The sequence below is a fragment of the Pezoporus occidentalis genome, unplaced genomic scaffold (genome assembly GCF_034315485.1).
Source record: "Pezoporus occidentalis ecotype Australia unplaced genomic scaffold, CSIRO_AGI_Poc_V1 ctg280, whole genome shotgun sequence".
Taxonomy (NCBI): domain Eukaryota; kingdom Metazoa; phylum Chordata; class Aves; order Psittaciformes; family Psittacidae; genus Pezoporus; species Pezoporus occidentalis.
Window position 1 is genome coordinate 518,872 of NW_026914719.1, and position 16,995 is coordinate 535,866.

At 59.5% G+C, this 16,995-nt stretch overlaps 1 protein-coding gene across 2 annotated transcripts; it reads right to left on the reverse strand.

The window, feature by feature from the left end:
* Positions 1 to 510: 510 nt before the first annotated feature.
* PIM1 (Pim-1 proto-oncogene, serine/threonine kinase) lies at positions 511 to 3,781 on the reverse strand. 2 transcript variants are annotated; one of them, XM_062625660.1, is made up of 5 exons: positions 3,506 to 3,780; positions 3,300 to 3,406; positions 3,167 to 3,217; positions 2,320 to 2,686; positions 511 to 1,609 (listed from the first exon to the last, which is right to left on the reverse strand). In XM_062625660.1, exons 1-5 carry the CDS (start codon positions 3,585 to 3,587, stop codon positions 1,452 to 1,454), a joined length of 765 nt encoding a protein of 254 aa, XP_062481644.1. In that variant the 5' UTR covers positions 3,588 to 3,780; the 3' UTR covers positions 511 to 1,451. The 2 variants fall into 2 exon arrangements, with proteins under 2 accessions (XP_062481644.1, XP_062481643.1); XM_062625659.1 differs by having other exon boundaries at positions 3,300 to 3,781.
* Between the last annotated feature and the right edge of the window lie 13,214 nt (positions 3,782 to 16,995).

Sequence of the window (16,995 nt, forward strand, 5' to 3'; positions counted from 1 at the left end):
CACCGAGGGGAATGGAAAGCGGCGCTGAGGCGGTGGAGGGAGGGGGCAGAGGGACCGCGAAGAGGCCAGGGCGGGAAAAGTTAAACAGCCCGTGCGCCCTGGGGAACGGGAAAGACCATTCACGCTGCGGGGGGGAAGGGGGGACACGCCCAGCAACCGCTTGGGCGAAACCATCGGGTAGGGTGGAGGGGAGGAGAAAGCTGGGGGAAGGCGGTGCGCTGAGCCCTGCACGGGGCGGGAAGCAGCTTAGAGCTGCTGCAGGAAACCACACCTCCGCCAGGCTGCTGACAGGAACACTACGGAGCTGGGGGCAGACACAGGACAGGCTCCACACCTCCGAGGCTGCTGAACACACACGGAGCCACACGGACTCTGGGCACAGGAAGCTGGGAAGATCCAAATGGAAAACCAGGGGATCAGCAGCTGCAGGAGCAAGGCGCGGGTTGGAAACCCATGGGAATTATAAATAAATAAATAACTTTGCCCACCGGCTAGAACTCTTTAAAAAAAAACAAAACAACAAATTCATGAAAATAAGTTAAAAACCAAACCTGGAGCAACAAGAAAAAAGGTCAATTCTTAGCACTATTAACAACTGTACAACAGACTTTGCTCCTCTCTGACTTTGTCCATATTTACAGCTCTGTTGGTTTGCATTGTTTGTGCATTCATGAGGGCACAGAGAAGCAAGGAACCCCAGACAAATCCACGTGAGATGGAGGCACAGGAGGCATCGCCCGGCTGGGCTCCCGCTGTCCTCTGAGCTCCTTGGCAAGGAGCTGTACATCCAGGTGAGTCTCGGAAAAGCACCAGAGTAGGAAAATTCAAGTATTTCCTCCAGCACAGCCCAGGTGGCAACTGAAGGCACTCAAGCAGGGGGACAGAGGAGAAGAGGCACGACCCTGGACCTGCCCCCCGCCATCAGTTCTTCCCTGTTGAAGCTTTTCTCACAAGAAGGTCCCTGTTCCTCTTGTGTTCCTGAATCCAGCAGGTCAGGAGACACCTGGGAGCCTCCAAACCCAGAAACAGAAACAAAACAAAGAAAACAAAACAACAACAAAAAACGAAACACAAGAACTACACCCAACCCCCCAACCCAGCTCCCTGATAAAACCCACCCCCCAAAAAGCCCAAATTGCCCAAAATCCCAGACCTCCCTAAAAAAACAGCCAACCCCAAAACTCTACCCCAGTCCCCCTGAAACCCAAACTGGACAAAGCCAAACCCTGATCCCCCCCAGAAAACAAACCAGAACAAACCAAACCAAAGCAAACTAAACGGAACAACACAAAGTCCAGGGCAGCCGGGCCAGATGGCGGCCACTGGTGCTTGGAAGACGAGGTCCAGGACAAGCTGTGCGAGGTGCATCTGAGGATCCTTGCTCAGTTCTGTGCTCACCAGGACAAGTCTGGGATTCTTTGCTGCTTCTGGCCAGGAGCTGCCTGAAGCTGTCACTTGCCAGGCTCCTGGATGAGGCTGTGCAGGTGGATGTCGGCTGTCTCCTGGGGCAGGTGAAGGGCTTGCAGCCACGTGTGGTTGAAAATGTCTTCCAGGGATGGTCTGTCGGAAGCGTGCAGGGGTAAACACCACCAGATGAGGTGCTGGCACTCTGGGGAGAGAACCGGGACCTGCCGTGAGTCACAGGAGGCTCCTGTCCACCTGTCCGCAGTGCTCAGGAGGTGCTGGGTGTGCTCAGAGCTGCACCCAAACCTTGTGCTCTGTGATGTGTGCTTGAGAAGAGCAGGATCCCCACCATGATGTCCTCATCAGCTGACCAAGGCAGACCATGTCATACAGCAGCACTCCCAGTGACCAGATGGCCGCTGGTGGCCGTGGTAGCCTCCCAAACCCCGTTCTCCCCTGTGCTGTGAGGCTGGGTTCCTATGGGATACAGAGCACAGCTCAGCGGGAGGATGCATCCCTGGGATGGCATGATGTCCTGCATCGTGGCCCCAAGGGGACACACACACCGTGTCACCCGTTCCATGTCATAAAGCAGCACGCCCAGTGACCAGATGGCCGTTGGATGGCCATGGTAGCGCACCCACTCTGGTGGACTGTACACACCTGAGAAATCATCATAACAAGGTACAGGCACAGGGAGCAGGAGGAGCAGCACTTCCATGCCTGCAAACCCAACCGGCCCCAGCATCCCCAGGGGCAGGGTGGGGTTGCACTGGTGGTCCCACACCAAAAAGCAGGTCGGCAGCTGCTGGAGAATGAACTCCCCCTCCAGCAAAGCAGGGAACTGCCGGTGCCCAGCCAAGCTGAGCCCTGCACTGCCCGGGACCAGGAGCATCCCCCCAGCTCCGGGCTCACCGTCAAATTCGGTGTAGGCTGTGTCCTTGAGGAAGGTGCTGGAGGCAAAGTCGATGAGCTTGAGCTCTCCGGTGGACAGGTTGATGATGATGTTCTCGTCCTTGATGTCTCGGTGCACGACGCCGCAGCTGTGGCAGTGTCGCACAGCCTCCAGCACCTGGAGGAACAGCCCCCGCGCCAGGTCCTCAGGCAGGAACCTTCGCTCCGTGATGAAGTCAAACAGATCCTGCGACGGCTCCGGACGCTCCAGCACCAGCACGAAGCTGTCGGGCAGCTCAAACCAGTCCAGGAGGTGGATGATGGCGCTGCAGCCAGAGCCCACCTTCTTCAGCATGGCTATCTCCATTGGTACTCGAGTGCCGTTGGGCTGCGGGGGGCCCATGATGCCATCAGCTGGGCTGATGCTGCACCAGGGGCCTGGTGCCCCCTGCCCTGCGGTTGCTGCTGTTTTGCCCTGCCTGGCCCCACTGGTACTGGGCATCCTGCAACCTGGGGAAAGCTCCACTGTCCCCCTGCCCGGCCCCTACTGTGCTTGGGCATTTCCTGGTCCAAGGGATACTCTGGTACTCTCCTGCCCAGCCCCACCAGTGCCAGGCATCCCCCAACCAGGGGAAAGCTCGGCTGTCCACCAGCATAGCCCCAACGGTGCTTGGGCGTCCCCCAGTCCAGCGGATGCTCCAGTGCCCTCCTGCCTGGCCACAACAAGTACCGTGCTCCCCTAGCACGAGGATGCTCCGGTGCCGCCCTGCTCGGTCCCATCGGTACCGGGCATCCCCCACCCGGCTGCTCCGCCTTCCCCGGTGACTCCCGGTTTCCCCTCCCGCTGTCCCGGTGGTCCCGCACTCACCAGCTCGCCCCACGAGGAGATGCGGTCCCGAGCCACGTGTTTGATCGCCACCTGCAAGCCAAGGGCAGCGTTGGGCTGAGCTGGCCCCCGCCGCGCCGCCTCCCCCCGCCCCACCACCGGCCCCGCCACTTACCGGGGCGCTGTCGGACAGGCGGACCCCCGAGTACACGGACCCGAAGCCGCCGCTCCCCAGCAGCGGTCCCACGCGGTAAAGCCGCTCCAGGGGCTCCTTCTCCTTCCCTGCGCGCCAGACGCGGCCGTTACCGCTGCAGCCGGGGCTCCAACCGGCCCCTACCCGCCGCCCCGGGCCGAGCGGAGCCGGGCAGTTACCGCCCTTACCCGCTTGCAGCTTCGCGGCGTGCAGCTCCCCGCCGGTCCCGGAGCGCAGATGGGCCAACGAGCTAATTTTCGAGAGCAGCATCCCGGTCCCCTCGCCCGACCAGGGCCGGTCCCGGCACCTCCGCAGCCGCACCGGGCTCCGGTGGCTCGGAGCCGGCAGTCGCGGTGCCGAGCGGCCGGGGCCGGGCGGGGCAGCCCCGGGGCGGAGGCGGCCGCGGCGGCTGCGGGGCGGGGAGGGAGCGGCCGCGGCCCGGCTGCTCCGCGCGGCGCCGGGCCCCGTGTGTGGCGGGTGCTGCCGCGCCACAGCCAGCGGCGGGGCCCGCCCAGCGCCGCCACTGCCGGGAGCGGGAGAGCGGAGCGGCGCGGGAGCCCCGCGGGGTGGCGGGAGGAGCCCCGGCGCTGGGGGCACCGGGGAGGCACCGGCTGCGGGCCGCGTCCCCGCTCTCAGCGGCATCACCCCCGCGACCGAGCCGTGGCGCTTCCTGTCCGAGCCCTCCTTGAGGAGCTCGTTCCTCACGTTATCCCTTTTCCCTGCAGCCGCGCCGCTCGCCAGCGGTGCCCGGCCTTTCCCGGCCCCCATCCCGCCCGCTCCCCCCGCGCCGCCGTTACTTCATCGCGGGCAAACGAGTGTCTAAACTTTTCCCTTTTCTAGTAAAAGTGCCGATGCCAGCTGGGACTCTTGTCTATCAACGCGGTTTTCCCTGTTTTCCTCCGCAGAAGTCGCTGGCTGAGATGCTTTCCCGAGTTCCAGAGATAAGATAAATAATTTACTGGATGGAGGTCTCTGATTACTCACTCTATTAGCATTTAGAGCAAAGAGCTCCAGCCACCGGGAGCTGAATTATTCCAGACGAAGCCCATCTGGACTCTCTCGCCCGAATGAAACCGAGGAGTTCCCAGCATCCCACACATACTTGTGGGATGAATTGCTTGAAATCGAATGGGATTTACTGGAAACGCTGGTGAGCTCCTGTCTCCTTTAGTATTTCTTGAAAGAAAAATAAAGAATAAAACACAACCAAAAAGTAACCCCCAAAGTGGTGCCTGGAGCTGTGGCTCAGCTCGCACACCAGCCAGGAAGCGCTCGCCACCGCTGTTGCCTCCTTTAGATTTACCAGGAACGCAGCACATCCTCTTTCAGGAGCTGAGACAACCAAAAACCTAAAACCTGAAAAACCTACATTGTTTTTTACTCAGAAGGTGGCATTTGATTTTGGCGAAAAGTTTGGAAAATCTGACCCTGCACCCTTCATCCTTTTTTTAAACTTTTTTTTTATTTTCCCCTATTTATTTTTATGTATGTTATTGTTGTTATTTGGGGTGATGCAAGTTGAGGGTGGAGGAGAGGGGCGGGCAGGGCCTTTCTCCTGCCTTATTCCCACCCAGCACCCAGGCATATTTGGGACAACTGGTTCTGCCAGTCAGTGCTCACCCATGGGACGGACGGGGTGACTTAGCATCTGGCCCCAAACCCATTATCAAGTTCTTTGCCAGGATGATGAAAGGTAAGGATGGGGCTGCCCTGGAAACCCAGCTCTTTATTGACAAACAAAGCTCACCCGGAGCTGCTGGGCCTTCCTGGGGGTTGCTTTCCCCTGACCTCCTTGGGAGGTGTAGCCTTGTCCTCACTCTGCCCCAACCTGCTCATTAGCGTGGATGGGAGCAGCGTGTCTTGCAGCCTGGATGAGCTGGGGCCAGATCATCCTTGTGCGGAAACCTGCCCATTGCCTTGGGGGGCTGAGTCAGCAGGACTCTTCCTGCCCGTGCCCAGGGGTTGCATCCCTCCTAGGTTAGGGAAAACCCCCATCTTGGAGGTGATGGGGAGACATTTCTCCATGCCCTGGCCATGCAGAGATGGGATGTGGCCCCATTTCCCACCCAAATCCATCTCTCTCCAGAATAACCCATCCCTGTTACCCAGATGACCCCAATCCGGGGCTAGAAGCCATCTTTTCCCCCCAGGCCCATCCCACGTACTCACCTTTCCCCTCCCAACCCGGGTGAGGCCATTGGGATGTGTCAGGCATTCAAACTAACATGAAACAAACCCCATCCTGCTGGCTACCTGCTTTGCCCTTGTCCATAGGGATCACCTCTTCTCCCAGCCCTCTTCCTCCAGGATGAAAGCCACCAAAGATGGATGCAGAAGAGGAGCCTGTGTCTTTTAGCACTTGCATGGACACATGGATGTCTGAGCAGAACAACAGGTCTTTCAGCATCCCTGATCCAGGCTCTCTTCCCACCCTTGGGTCAAACCCAAGGCTTGACCCCCAGGGAGCAGTTTGCAGCTCAGAGGAGGTGGCATAAGTCTTGCAGGGAGTTAAAACCCAAGTGCAGGACCGTGCCTGGGAAGAAGCAGGACCCCCGGGTGGCACATGGAGCTGGTGGCAGGTCTGCAGGAAAGGAGCTTCCAGCAGACATCAAAAGATCAGTTCTCAGCCCTGCAAACAATCCTGGCAGCTTTGGGGCTCTTCAGTGGCATTCCAGTCTAACCGGGGCTGCCTTGCATGATAATCAGGCTTAATTACTGCTTTATCGCTTGATTGCTGTGCTGGGCCCTTGGAGCTGCTGTGTTGCTTTCCCAGTTTACTTTCTGTACTTCCTCCCCCTCGCCTTCCCCGCCAGCACAATTAGCAAAGAGGTGAAAATGGGGAGGGCCAGGGTATCACACCCAGGGGGTGGAGAGGGAAGATTCGCTGCCCAGGAGTCCCTGGGGTGGAGGGGTGGTAAAGTTGCAGCTCGTGGAGAGTTAAAACTGCAAACAAAACAGCAAGGTCAATGCCAAGCCATGAGCACAACCCCACATCAGCCACACGAGCACCCCCCTCCAGATGGGACAGCATCCCTGGAGGAGGGAGGGGAGGACCGTGGGGCTATTAAAGCCATGACACAGAAAGGCTGTGGTTTTCCAAGCATGAGCTTTGAGTCACTGCATGACCTTGGCTGGGTCTGCTCGTGGCTCGCTGGGCTCGGGCGCCCGCAGAACCGGCTGGGCCAGGGCGTGGGGCGTGAGGAACCTGCTGGTGCTCAGGGAAAGCGTGAAGCTTCCTCAGCCAAGATGCTCCCACCTACATGTGGTGAGCAAGCCCCTGCCACACCGGCGAGGAAGCGGGCGCTGCCCTCAGCCAGGCCCTGGGTGCTGCGGTTGGGACACCCCAATGTGCTGTCACCCGCTTGAAGTCACCTCTATGGAGGTGACAAGGTGCCCTCGTGTCCCAGTGGTGGCTTTATAAGCGCAATAAAATGGGTGTTCATCCCTCAGCATCATCGTGGTGCGGGTGGTGGGCATCAACCTGCAGCATGCAGCCGATCCTGGGGTGCTAGGAGGTGCTGGTGCTCTCCCCAGCCATGGATTGAGATCATGGATGCTGGGGGCCAGGGCAGCTGCAAGGTGTTGATTCCCCTCCCCATCTGGGTCCTTGTGGTCACCCCTAACCCATCTGAGCCCCCAGAGCAGCAGTGACAGCTTGGGAACCCCATATCCCATCCTGGGGCTGGAGTCACCTAAGGACAGGGAAGGGGAAGGTCCTCACTGATGTGCTGGAGCACTTGATAAAGCCCCTAAACCATGACCCAGTCCTGGCCTTTGGGTGCCAATCCCTGCTGGTTTAGGAAGGCGATGGGACCTGCGAGCAGGGCAGGAGGTGCAGGGACCCATCCTGCTCCCTGGGGCGAGCAGACCTGAGGATTTCTTCTTCTTAATTTCAACTTCTTTTTGTATGTTGGCTTTTTTAGCGCGGGCTTTTGGGGCGAGGTGCGCGGGGAGGCGGCAGCATGGCTAATGTGCTTTGTGAATGGAGCTGCACGGGGGGCGGCCGAGGGGATGGGGAGGTGGAGGGAGCCACATATTTGGGATTCCTTCATCTGGGTGGGCTCCTTCTCCCCAGACTCTCAGGATGTGGGAAATGGAAGATGAAAGGAGCTGCATTTCCAGCCTCTCGGGTTACAATGTCTAAAGCAGAAAAGGGTGGTTGGGGGAAAAAAAGGAGAGGGAAGGCGGGGGGGGGGGGGGGCTGGATTGGGATGCTACAGGGAAACCTGGGTTGGGAAATGGCCCGGGTAGGTTGGGGCAGAGAAGGGGGCGGCTGGGGCCGAGCCGCTCGTGTTTCACATCACGTCAGGGCTGAGGAATTTCCTCTGCTCTGGGGGTGCCTCGCAGAGAAAAAGGGGGAGGCTTTTAGGTTAGCTGGGGATGAATAATAGCCAAGAGGCGAGGGATTAAAGTGTTACCCAGGGGCTGCTGTTTACAAGCAAACCCCTTTGCAGAGCAAAAGGGCAAAGAGGGATTCATGGGGGTGAAGGTGGGGATCCCACCATGTGTCACCCACGTCCCTTCCCCATGAGCACAGAGGCGATTGCCCCCTGCTCCCCTGAGCTTTCCCCCCACATCCCCTCTGCAGCGAGGTCCCAGCAGCCAGTGTGTCCTGGGGTGTCTCCTGCATGCACGGGGTGTCCTGGCTTCCCCGCTCTGTCCTCCCGTGGCCCCAAGAGGTTTCCCATCCTTCCCATTCCCCTGAGCTGCAGCTGCCCGGATCATCCCTGTGCACAGGCAGGAAAATCCTCTTCCCCAAGAGGGCAGGGAAAGGGGCAGCCAGAAACACAGGGCTCTGTGAGGGGGCCAGGGCTCAGTACTAAGCCTGGGCTCAGGTTTTGTACCTTGCTGGGTGATGGGAGCAGCCTCCAGACCTGGCATCACCCTCTGGCATCATCCCAAGCATCTCCTGAGCCAAGCCCAGGTTTTGTCCCAAAACTGTTCATTTTCATTTCCCCTTCATTGCTCTTTTGGGTGATGCAAGGTCAAGGTGGGGAGGAGGGGAGGGAAACGCTGTTTTCCTGTGTTATTCCCTGTTATCCTCCATCTCTGATCTGACAGCTGGGAAGAGACTGTCACAGCATGGAAGTGCAGCACCCAGACTGGTCCAAAGGATGCTGCAGGATCAGACCATGCCAGCACGTGCTGCAGCAACGGGGCTCCTCTTCCAGGGACTGTATGCTAGGGACAGGCTGTCCTCCCTGATTTAGCCCAGGAAAACTGAGGCAGGAGGAGGGGGGCTGGAGATGGGCCTATTCCACCCCAAAAAGGGGATGAAAGGGCAAAAAAAGGATTTGCAAGCCAAGGAAGATGTGGATGGGATCAACCCAAGTGCTGCCTATGGCTATACCAGGGAGGACCCTGCACCCAAGGGAGACCCCTGACTGTGCCTAGGGGCTCAGGATCTGGCCCCATGACCATGGGCTGGCAGCACTTGGGGAACACAAGCTGTATGTACACCCAAGGCTCAGGCTGCCCCGCTGCAACAGGTTTTCCTTCTGCAGTGTTTGCATGAGAAAAGCACCTTTTAAAGGTTATGAAAATGATTTTGGTGGCTGATGGAGGAGCTGAGGGTGCCCAGCTCTCCTCTTCCCCCTCCGCCCTGCAGACCCCTGCCTATCCCCAGGTACATTCCTGGCATTGCTCCGGCTGGGAGTGCAGGGAGGGCGCTGACCCCCTGAGCATGGGAAAAATGTCTGTCTGCGTGCGGGAAAGGAGGTGCAAATAGTGCGGGGTGAGGAGGTCAGCCGGGAAATCCCTTTCATCTTTTCCCGGGCTTTAGCCAGCACGTGGCCCTGGAGCGCAGGAGAGGGTTTTGTCTGCGCCTGGAAAAGGGGAGGCTCCTGGGTGGCCGGACGCTGGCTCCAAACTGGAGGAGGCCGAATTGCCGCGTGGGATGGACGGTGGGGAGATGGCATGGATGGGTCACAATGGTCACCCCGGGATAGCTGATGGGCAATTAGGTTTGCCCTTTGTCCCTTTGCACAGCTCAGAGGGACACTGGAACCCCCAAACACCATCCCCTGCGTCCTGCAATGCCCATGACACAGGCTCTGTGCTGGTGGCTCAGCCCCACTGGGGACATGGAGGTTCCTGGGTACCAGTTCCTACCCAGCATCACTCCAGGGAGCTCTGGGTGCCCAAGGGAGCCGGGCCATGGTGCTGCCCCCAGCCTGAAAAACTCTTGGTGGGAGCCCAGTGCCATTCCCATGAGGGCAGTCTGTAGACCAGGCTCTCCCTGTGCCGGGTGCAGAGCTCTGGAGCAGCTCTGGAGCAGAGGCTGGGCCTGACTCTGCAGCCGGGGCAGGCACAGGTCCCTTGGCAAGAGCATAATAAAGGCAGAGCTCACCCTCCCTGCCTGCTCAGCAAAAAAATCCTGAGTGGAGGAGATGGGGGGAGCCCCTGAGGGGCCCAGGGGATGCGGGGCTATCCCCTCTGCTGCCACAGACCCCCTGCGTGCCCTCAGTGCGATCACTCCATCTCTTTGTCCCACCTGGACTATAAGAAACCTCTCCCCATGACCTGAACCCTGGCATCTCCCTTCCAGCAGCCCCGGGAAGTGCGTTGCTTGTGGCTGTCGTCACCCTTGTTGGTCAAAGGAGGAGTCCCATCGCAGCCGCCGAGCCGGATCCAGCCTCACTTCCAGGAATCGGGACTGTGGGTGACAGCTGGTGCCTTGGGTAGCATCTGCTTGTCCTGACGTGCTCGGGTCCCCACACACCCGTTTCCTAAAGCAAGCATGTCCTAATGCACCCGGGTCATGCTTCCCTGTGGGACTTCAGCTCTCCCTGGGGGCTTTTATCACCTCTTACAGGGGGGTGAGGGCTTCTCCTGCCTGTACAAAGCAGATGGTAAAACATGGACTAACGAGATCAGAGATTAATCTGCACTTTGCTTCCAAATCGCATAATCATGTAATTATTCTCAGTATCGGGGTGGAGCAAGCTTCAGGCTCCAATCCCTGCTCCCTCCTGGGCCACTTCACATGGCAGGATGGTGGCAGGGGCACAGATCCTGCCCTGGTGCTGCTGCAGGGCCCACTAGGATGATGGGACTGCCTGGTGCCTCCGGAACTGTGTCCAGTGGGAAGTGATGGGAGAGGACCCAGGTGTGCAGGAGCAGCAGATCCCCATCACCCCCTTGCCCTGCCACAGCCCAGTTCAACCCTGCGCTGGGGTTCCTGCCTTGTGCCAGGGCAGCACCACATCCATGAGCACCTTTCACAGCCCAGGAGCAACCTCAGTGACTCCCAGTTCCCACCAGTGAGAAGCACTGGGGTGCAAATGGGGCACTGTGGATGTGTGATCCTGCTCTGCACCCCATGCAAGAGCTGGGTGGCATCAGCCCCAGCTTCACAACCAGCTCTCATGGGTGAGGAAACGGGGGGAAATCTCCTGTTTCGGGTGCAGGTGTGGCTGGAGGCCCCACACTGCCGGGCGGCCGGCGGCACGGCCCCGTTATCAGCAGGGCTGGGCTGCTTGCTGGAAAAGGGCGGCAGCGGCGCGGGGTGACCCCACACTTCCTTCCTTTCCTGGAAGCTGCTCGCTCCGAGCATCGCGCTCGCGCTGATAACCGGCTGCTTTCACAGCGCGGGTTCACTCCCCGCTCTGTCACTCCCCTTCCTGCCTGGGGGCACCTGCTTCTCCTGCCTCAGTTTCCCCACCTTTGTAGAGGTGGAAATACATCCCTGCAAGCCACAGCTGCTTGCAAGAAGAGCAGGAGTGTGGATATATTGCACTGTGAGGTGAAATCATGGAATCATGGAATGGTTTGGGTTGGAAAGGACCTAAAGATCATCCAGTTCCAACCCCCTGCCATGGGCAGGGACACCTTCCACTAGAGCATTGCCCACTGCTCCCCCCTGTCCTATAGAGTGGATGTGGGACCTCAGAGCAAGGTGCAGGATAGGAGCGGGTCGGAGACTTCTCAGTCTCCCTGTGCCGGTGGCTGAGCAATCCCGGCTGCCCCTGAAGCTGCTGGCAGGGCGATGCAGGCAGGGTCCTGCCTGGGTCAGGCAGTGAAGGCCGGGTGCGTACCCAGCACAATCCCATCCCTGCATGTTGGCAGGTCACTGCATGCAGCAGAAGGCACCGCTGCGGGTCAGGGAGGGACAGACAGGACAGGCAAGCCCAGCTGAGTGACACTGAGGCAGTGGCAGGGATGCTGTGTCCTACAATCATAGAATGGGTTGGGTTGAAGGGACCATTAAAGCTCATCCAGCTCCAACCCCTGCCACAGGCAGGGACACCTTCCATAGAGCAGCTTGCTCCAAGCCCCTGTGTCCAACCTGCCCTTGAGCACTGCCAGGGATGGGGCAGCCACAGCTTCTCTGGGCACCCTGTGCCAGTGCCTCAGCACCCTCACAGGGAAGAGCTTCTGCCTTAGATCCAACCCGAACTTCCCCTGTTTCAGTCTGAACCCATCACCCCTTGTCCTATCGCTGCAGTCCCTGATGAAGAGTCCCTCCCCAGCATCCTTGTAGGTCCCCTTCAGATACTGGGAACTTCTCTGAGGTCTCCACCCAGCTGCCCTTCTCCAGGCTGAACAGCCCCAGTGTTCTACCCTAACCCTGCTGGACAGGCACCAGCATCCCAGCTCCTGCATTCTGGTTGCAGCTCCTGGGGCTGCTCAGAGCCAGGCTGTTTTTATCAGGGTTCAGCCCTGGGGCTGTGAACCTGGCAGGGGCTGGGTGCTCAGATTCCCTGAAACTCCGTTTGGATCCACTCTGTTGCCTGCAGCACTGCCCTGTGTGGGGAACAAGGCATCGCCATGGGATTGCCATACCCCTGAGACACCCAGCTCAGGGTCAGCAGCAGCACCAGGATGCTGGGCTCATCCCTACAAAGCCGGTGCAGGGCTGAGCACGGCTCCTTTGCCTTATCTGGGCCATGCAAGGAGGAAGTTTGCAGGGTGGATTCCAGTGGGCAGGTAAACAGCAGCCAGATGGGACCCAGATACCTGCCCAGAGACACCCGCTGAGCCGGGTTTGCACAGCGCGGATGCTTATTTGCTCTAGGGAGGGCTTTTCTCTTCATCAGACGTCAGCGGCGGGGCTGGGACGTCACCCCAGCACCCTCGTCGGGCTCCTTCGTCACCTTACTGGCCAGGTGCCTGCATCCGGGGTGTGGGCGCTGCTGTGGCACGGCAGGGCTGGGAGGTACCACAGCCTCATCTCCCATAGTCAGGGACCAGCATAGTGCCCAGGCCTCCTCCACGGTGGCCAAAAGGGCTCAGGGAGCTTTAGGTGCCTGGGAGTGCTGGGCTCAGGGCGGCAGGATGCTCTGATCTGGTCCCACTGGACCCCTTTCTATGGGGCAAGGGGGTGCTGCTGTGTCCCCACCTCAGGCAAGGGTGGCACCCAGGCTACTGGCAGTGGATGCCAGGCACATCCTGGCACGCATGTGGATGCACCTCTCACCCAGTCGGCCCCAGTTGCGAGATCCACTCTTGGCTCCTCTGGCTCACCCGGCTCACCCTTCTCCCACCACACCCGGAAAACCTGCACCCTTCCCTGCTCCAGAGGAAACTGTGGCTCTGGGTGTGCAGGACTGATGCAGGCCCATGCAGGGGAGCTGCTGGGAGGAGACCATCAGGCAGCCAGGGAGGGCTGAGCCTGGTACTAGGGCTACGGGTATCGAGCACCACACAGCCATTGCACCACAGCACCCTCCATCCCAGGGTGCTGCTGCAGTACCTGAAGCCCTGATGATGTTCGCATCTCTCCAGCCCAGTGGATGCTGGTGGGGTATTTCTTCTCCCAGGTCTCCATCTCTCTCCCGATCCCTTCCGTCCCTACAGCCCGGGTGCCTGATGTGGAATGGCTCCAGGGTGCAGCACCCAACGCAGCATTGCCAGCATTTCATAGAATCCCAGAATGCCAGACTGCTTTAGGTTGGAAGGGAGCTTAAAGCTCCTCCAGCTCCAACCCCTGCCACGGGCAGGGACCCCTTCCATAGAGCAGCTTGCTCCAAGCCCCTGTGTCCAACCTGGCCTTGAACACTGCCAGGGATGGGGCAGCCACAGCTTCTCTGGGCACCCTGTGCCAGCACCTCAGCACCCTCACAGGGAAGAGCTTCTGCCTAAGAGCTCATCTCAGTCTCCCCTCGGGCAGGTTAAAGCCATTCCCCTTGGCCTGTCCCTACAGGCCCTTTAGGCACTGGAAGACTGTTATAAGCTCTGTGTTTCCCTGCACTTTGATGGTAAATACAGCAAAGCCCACGGGGTTTCTCACTGCCACAGGACAGCCCATGGGATGCTGCTCACTTCCCCTGCCAGGGTATGGAGGAAAACGCCTGGTCAGGATCCCACCGGCCTCTCGGGGCGCCTGTTCACTGTGTCAGGAGAAGCTGTAAACTCGCCGGGTTTAATTGAACGCCGGTGCTGTGGGTTTGGCTTAACCCACCCTCCTCCTCCTCCTCCATTAGATAACGTCTCGCTGAAACCACTCTGCAAACTCACAGCATTCCTGCGTGCTGAGCACTGGGCAGCGGGCGGGACGCAGCCAGGATGGGCGCTGCATGTGCTGTGGGGCTGCCGGATCTGCACTCATCTGCCCCGGTCCCGGTAGGGAAGGGGTGCCTATGGCAGTGGAGAGAACAGACCCAAGACTGATGACTTGCAACCTGAATAGCAGCAAGACGGGATGGCTGGGGCTGGTGGGATGCAGCAAAACACAGCGTTGTGCTGCAGGAAGCACCCCGAGGGTCCCCTGGGGCGGATTCAAAGGGCTCAAGTTGAAAACAGAAAGTGAAATGTTTTATTTGGAGGGGGAAATCTAAGCAGCAACTGGAGTGTTCCCAAGAAGAGCTGGTGGGGAGAAGCAATGCCATGCACTGAGGCTCTTGCCTCTATGCATAGCATTGGATCTGCTTCCCTTTGACCCAGCATAAGGAAACTGAGGCACCGAAGGGCTTGAGGGGGGCAGGGCTGCACTGGGGTTTTTGGAGGGAGCCCATTCTCCTCTGGGGCTCTGCAGAGCAAGAGGAAACCCACAGGTTCTGTAGAGGCCACTTTGCCAGCACACACACCTGCGTGGGAGCCCAGGGGCACCCCGCTGCCTCCGCCTGCCTGGCACAGTGATGGGGCCGAGGACCTCCAGCATCTGCAAGGGGAAAGTTGGCTTTGCCAGTGGAGTTCAGGCAGAGGGCAGGGGCAGTGAGGAATGTCGGTGTCCTCCAGCCTGCAAGGAATGCCGTGAGTCATGGGGAAAGCATCCCCACGCCACCAGCCCCTCAGCCCAGCCGGCCAGGACGGGGACTGGAGGCTGTGAGTGCTGCACCCTGGTTTTGGGGTGAGCCAGGGGTGATCCAGTGCCCTGAGACACCCCTATTACCTGCCAGAGATACCCAGGCCCACCTGGGGTATGAACCCAGCTGAGATGCTGGAGGTGGCCATCACCCTGGCATCTGGGCACGGGTTAGGGCAGGCAGGCCAGGAACAGTCCCCAGCCCTGGGGAGGCCAGACATGAACTCAGCCTCTCCGAGTGGGGAGGGATGACGTGATGCTGGGAGGTCACCCGGGGCCGGGAAGCTATCCCAGCCCAGCACTCCGGGCTCTCCCACTCGGCCACCTCCATCCCCTCTGGAGGCTGGAGGGAGGGAAGGGGGAGAGATGCTTCCTGAGGCAGCTCCAGTTCCACTCCTTCCCCCAAGGAAGCCGGTGTTTTCGGCTTTATCAGCTCACCACAGCTTCGTACCGAGCGCTGGAGAGGAGAGAAAAGCTTTTCCCAGGGGCACCTTGTCGAGGCGCTGAGCCCCAGATGCCGCTTTGTTTCAGGTTGTGTTGCAAAAAAAAAGAGGAAAATGGTGTTTTGGGGAAGAACTGAAAATTCCTGCAGGATTTTCTGAGCCTGGGACTGCGGGAGGTGGCCCAAGGGGCAAGAATGGAGCGGGAATCCCAGGAGGGATCAATCCACGGAGCATCCCTCCATAGAGGAGCACCCAGAGCCCGCCTGGCTGTGCCCTTGCAACCTCCATGGCTGGAAATGGGGAGGAATGGTGATGGGTTTGGAGGTGTCTCAGCTTGGGGCACTGGGAGGACGCTGGCTGCAGGGAGGAGCTGCACCAGCGCCGGTCAGGTCTCAAGGGCAGCCGCTGCTTTTGCTTTCGTGCAGTAAAAGGCAGGGGGTTATTGAAGGGCCAAGTGTGGGACAGCAGGAACCTCCTGCCTGTCCCCAGTGCCAGGGCAGGACAGGCAGGAGGTGACCGGGACAGCTGGGCAGCAGCGGGGCACAGAAGGGTGGTGGCCTCCAGAGATGACAGTGGCATCACAGGGTCTCCTCCCAGCAGCCGGAGCTCGTCTCTGCTGCCTCAGGTGCCACCCCAAAGGCCACCTCATCACCCACCCCCCTGTCCCATGCCACTGCCCATCTCCCCAGGAAGAGCAAAGACCTGATGCTCTTGTGACACCTAATGGCAGTTACTGTTATCAGACCCAGGGCTCTCCCAGGAAACCTCAGCTCACCACGGAGCCACCCATCAAGGAATGTGCTGGTCCCCAGCCCAGGGCAGTGTTGCTGAGCCCCATGGGGCTGCCAGATGGGTTTGGGAGATGGAGAGATGAGGGAAAGATGAGCCCAGGAGCTGTTTTTCTCTCTGTTCCTTATGGAAACAGGTTATGAATGTGCTGGTTGTCCACTCCCCTCCTCCCATGGACTCTTGAACCTGCTGGCTACCTCCAACCCCAAACTGGTGCTTGCAGAGCTGAGGAGAACCAGGTGGGTGTACAAACACTGACTTCTGCTCTTCAATTCTCCCCCTACATGAAGGGAGAGGCAGCAGCCTGCCCACAACCACAGCACCAGACATCAGAGAATCCACAGCAAAGCACCACAGAGCAGCCCCAGCTCCGCAGATCCTGCTGCTGGAAGAGCACCCTGATAAACCCAGCCCTGTCCCTGGGGAGGAGGACGCATCCCTCACATCACAGCACCAGAGCTGTGGACGAGGTTTGCATCACCCAGGTTGGAAAACTCCAGGCTTGGCCCCAGGTCCAGCCCTGAAGGGGTCAAACCTTTTAATTACCTGGGATCACCAACCGACCTCATATCCCTTAACTTCCCTTTGCCCACATCCCACAGCCACTTTCCAAACCCACCCATGGGGATGGGATCATCCCATCACACACACAGTCCAGACCTGCAGCTCCTCCAGGCCTTTTTCCCTCTGATGCCAGAGCAGGATCCTACGTGAAAGATGCTGCTGTCTTCTGCTGGGTGCACCCAGTGCAGGGACTGGCACCCAAAGGGGCTGCAAGGCCCTTTTGAGCCCCACATCCCTCTTCTGCCAGCGTGGGGTGCAAGGACCATGGGTGATGCAGGGGAAGGCACTGGCAGAGGATGGGTTTCCAGGAACTCAGCTTCCATGCCACACACCACACTCACCACTACTTCTGTTCCTGGGAAGAGGGGTGATGGAGGACATGGCATGAGCATGAGCGGCACCCATGGGTGGCCCCAGGCAGCATTACAGGAGGAATGGGGGAAACCGAGGCACAGAGCGAGTACCTGGGCTGGTGGCACCGCCGGTTTCTGAAGGAAATGTGGATACCAGAGGTGGGAGCCAAGCCCAGGAGCTGGGAATGCATACTCCAGGCTGGACCAGGCTCCAGGGGATACAGCCCCGGGGCCTCCTCACTGCCCCACTCCTTGCATCTGCATCCACCTTCAGCTGTTTTCCC